This window comes from Sinocyclocheilus anshuiensis, unplaced genomic scaffold, assembly GCF_001515605.1.
Source record: "Sinocyclocheilus anshuiensis isolate Anshui unplaced genomic scaffold, SAMN03320099.WGS_v1.1 scaffold1075, whole genome shotgun sequence".
NCBI lineage: Eukaryota > Metazoa > Chordata > Actinopteri > Cypriniformes > Cyprinidae > Sinocyclocheilus > Sinocyclocheilus anshuiensis.
In genome coordinates this window covers 2,185,217-2,189,218 of record NW_015544163.1, presented here as the reverse complement: position 1 = coordinate 2,189,218, position 4,002 = coordinate 2,185,217, and the positions used below count along the sequence as shown (strand labels likewise).

Sequence of the window (4,002 nt, the reverse complement as noted above, 5' to 3'; positions counted from 1 at the left end):
AAGGTGTTTGTTTTAAGCCCTCGTCTGGTTGCTTCTGTAGATTTCTTTTAAATTAACCAAAACAAGCTATCTGAATATTGAAACATAACATTTCAAGGGAAAAGATGCAAGTCATTAACTAATAACTGCGGAAGTTCTGCGGTGATATGCTATAGTTATTTTGTTTATCCTATTCATCTGCAAAGCCTTGTCAAACGTATGCAAATTAGCGCATTTTAATTACTTAACAGTAAAATTAATTAAATTAATTCAAATTAATTTTACTGTATTCAGCTGTCGTTTCTCCATTAAGTTAGCCTATATGCCCATGATATATTGCCTTAGCTAAACTTTAGCTAACTTATTACATGGTAGCTCATGAGTCATGGATGTTTGCGAGACAAATTAACTATATACCTTTTGGATAATTAGCTGTGAATTCGAGGCACAGGTTACTTAGTCTTTTGTTCATCACCACTCACCTCCACACCAAGACAAACACAACTGGAAAGGGACGGAGGGCTTCACTTCTGCGGCTCTCTGCCTGTCAGTGATGTGCCGATCAATGTGTGCTACACTGCTGTGCTGCGTACCGTGTGTGGAGACGCAGAGGGGAGAAAGGCATCAGAACTCGACAGTCTCAACATTTCCCGACCCGACCTGATATTTGATTTTTTATTTGTTCGACAGGGAAAGCTGTGCGCAAACAGAAACACACACACGCACACATAATACAAGTATTAATTTATATATATATTAAAAAAAACTCCCCAGAAAAAAAGGGCACTTTCTCTCGAGGAAGAAAAAGGGCAGGTGCTCAAGCCCCCTTGATGTCTATGTGTGCACGTGCCTGATTTTATCCCAGCATTTTAGAACGAATAAATGGAAACATCCACCAATTACTCACCTTCAACAATAAAATCAACAGTGGCGTCATCAGACCAGGATTTAGACTGAATAAAACACTTGTAACGTCCTTCATCAGAGACTTGGACTGATGAGAGTTTGAGTGATGCATCGCCTCTCTGTAGTTCTTGATGATTCAGTTTTGTTCTCCCTCTGTAGGACTGAATCTGATCTGTGTTTCTGTCTTCATGGTCCTCATAGAGATGCACTAGTTGTGAGTCTTTCAGATTAGGTCTATTCCACTCCACTCTCATGTCCACAACATTGATGTTGGGTTTGACTGAACAGGGCAGAATCACATCTTCACCAGCTACAGCAAATACAGGATATACAGGTCCCACTACCTCATACTGCTCTGTAACGGAGAAAGAGAGCAGAACTAAACAGCATGTCATAATGGTTTTGTGCTCTACAGATTTACAACAGTTAAAATACATTGAAGAATCCTTATCGTCTTTCTCAGTCTTGTATCTCATGTGACACTTTTCCTTAAAAAAGCATGTTAAAGCAGCGCCTGTTCTTCTTTCATACTTTAGCTCTGTGTTCGTTCAGCAGAGGATTCATTCAATTCATTAAGCTGAAATCTTGCTGTTTGCATTTATGGATTTGATTATTTGTCTTGTGGCCTTTTGTAATATTTGTACAATTGTTTGTTTAGATGCTAAATATCTTTGCAAAAAGGATAATACACCAATCATTACTGCAAAATTAATCTCTAGCCTACAGTTGGATAATGACCAGCTCACTGTACTTCGTCCCTTACATAAGTTATTCAATCTCCTTCCCTCTTTCTTTTACACATGAATACACACTTCAGCCCTTCAAATAATTACCTGATCTTGAATCTGTAGCTCCATTAATAATCAGGACAGTCAAACAAATGAACTTCATCTCTGAATGACACGGATGCTAAAAGAAGAGAAAACATGTCAGAAAACACACAAAATGTTGTGTTAACATGCATATGTTTTTAACATAACACACACTCAGAAAATCTAAATTCAGTGAATCTTAGTCAATCTATGTACCTAATCCTATTTCTTAATTCTTACCTTCAACTCAACACTGTTCTCAAGAGTGTGAATAAATAAGATAATATGAGAGATCATACGGAGATCATTCCTGGTCTGGTTTTATCTTCTCATATCACTAAACAACTTAAGTGATAACACAGTCCCTCCCATCATACTACTTAATAACCTGGGCTGCTAACATCAACTTCTTCAGGCTTTGAGTAGGGTTTATAAATGTGATGTGATTTAAGTGTTTAAATCAATGTGCAGGTTCTAACTAGTTTAACCAACTGATTAAGTGGTGTAAACAACATCTCCGCCCTTTTAGACAGCAAGCACACCACATTGAGGTCTTGCATATATAACTTTATATTTTTCATTTTTCATTTTTATCATGTAGTACTCCGAGGACTTGCACTATTTCTGACACAAAGGGAAAAACGGATTGCATTTAGCAAGTGTCGCTTAAGTGAAGTTTTTAACAAAATTTCGGGAGGAGTACGCCCATCTAATCTTCAAATTAATATCCAAGTATAAAAGACAGCCTCTTACCACTTCAGTGTTAGTTATTTCGGCATCCCCCGTCCTCCCCATCTCCCCCTTTTATGCATATTTATTTATTTATTTATCTTTCTGTCTATTGGAGAGCTATCGGAGCTCGAGTAGAATAGTCTCTCTGAGCCCTCCATTGCAGACATCAAGCCAAATCTGTTTACCACTAATGCTAAGATTATATGGGCACACAAACTCGTGAAACAAGTTCAATGTCGACAGCCTCAAGCTGTTGCGGCGTTGTAGACACAGTGTAGGGCAAATCCTGTCAATCCAAATGTAAGAAATGTGACAAATAAAAAACCTCGATGGAATGGTACCAAAGAGGCCAGTAAGGCAAATACAGTAGTATACTGCTGTAGCAAATGAGTTCAAAAGGGAAATTAATATAAATAATTACAATTAATTATGATGAATTACAATTATTTATATCAGTGGCCAGTAGTAACTGTAGCAGAATTAAATTGCCCTCAACTAATCTGTTCGTCCAGCGAACATTCAGTGTAAGTTCATATCAACTCTAGGAAAGGATATTTTCGTGGCCACAGAAAATACTTTCATACAGTATTAATGCATTAGAGCATGTAGCAAGGATCAAATTCGTAAAGGGACATTAATTTGCAAGGCAGAATCAGAATAAGATGTAATTTGTGCACAAGAGTTTTATTGTCACGAATCCGGTCTATGAACTTCAATTCACTCACCACCAGAGGTCACCCTTCCATTACATTGACTCTCGCACTACACAAACTGTTGCATGTCATCCCGGACTACATATCCCATCATCCATTGCACTGATTGCACACAGCTGTAACCAATCCCACGTTCACTATATAACACTCACTCTGATTCCTTTCAAACGGCCGAGTATTGTATAGCGTTTATCACTCTCATAGCGATAGCTACTCTACGGAGCCTGTCTAGTTTTTCATAGCCTTATCTTAGTCTTGCCTTGTCTGTTTTCTCGTGTCCTGATCTTTGCCTGTGTATCTCGGATTCCCCCTCTCGTCTTGCCCTATTCGGAAACTGTTTGCCCCTGCCTGGACCTTTGCCTTGTACCTGGATTTATCCCTCTAGTCTCGCCCTGTTGATTCTGTTCGCCAATCGTAGACCCACGCTAGCCCTAGGATATATTCTTGTGTCTTGCCATCTATATACCTGTTGCCACTATCTGACCCCTGCCTGTCTCTAACCATGTCTGATAATAAAGTCAAAAATAAAATAAAATACGGGCACACAACTGTAGAATGAGGAATATTATCTCTTTTTTTTTAGATTGTTAAAAATGTTGAAGGTGGGGTCTAAAATTAGCATTCACCAAAATAGACTTTTTTGCGTTAATAAGATTGTATGATTCCACTTGAATTGTAAGAATGATAATCTGGTGCATTTTTTTTTTTTTTTTTTTTCAAATAAACATTATTTATTGCTAAAACAGATACTAACCTTTAGAACTTCTGGGATATATTTTGGATCGCGTGAACTAGCGTAAAGTCTGTATATTTTCCGTGAATCAACATGTTGACTGGTGATCAACTTCTCACACAGTTGC

The 4,002-nt window shown here is 38.0% G+C and overlaps 1 protein-coding gene across 1 annotated transcript in view; it reads right to left on the bottom strand.

The window, feature by feature from the left end:
* Positions 1-1,777, bottom strand: part of LOC107695677 (butyrophilin-like protein 3) — an 11,046-nt gene extending 9,269 nt beyond the window's left edge. Inside the window, exons 1-2 of the mRNA XM_016495682.1 lie at positions 1,719-1,777; positions 887-1,240 (exon numbers count right to left, since the gene is read on the bottom strand). Coding sequence (XP_016351168.1) covers positions 887-1,240; positions 1,719-1,776 — 412 coding nt within the window. The 5' untranslated portion in view covers position 1,777. The remainder of the gene's footprint in view (positions 1-886; positions 1,241-1,718) is intronic.
* Positions 1,778-4,002: the final 2,225 nt, after the last annotated feature.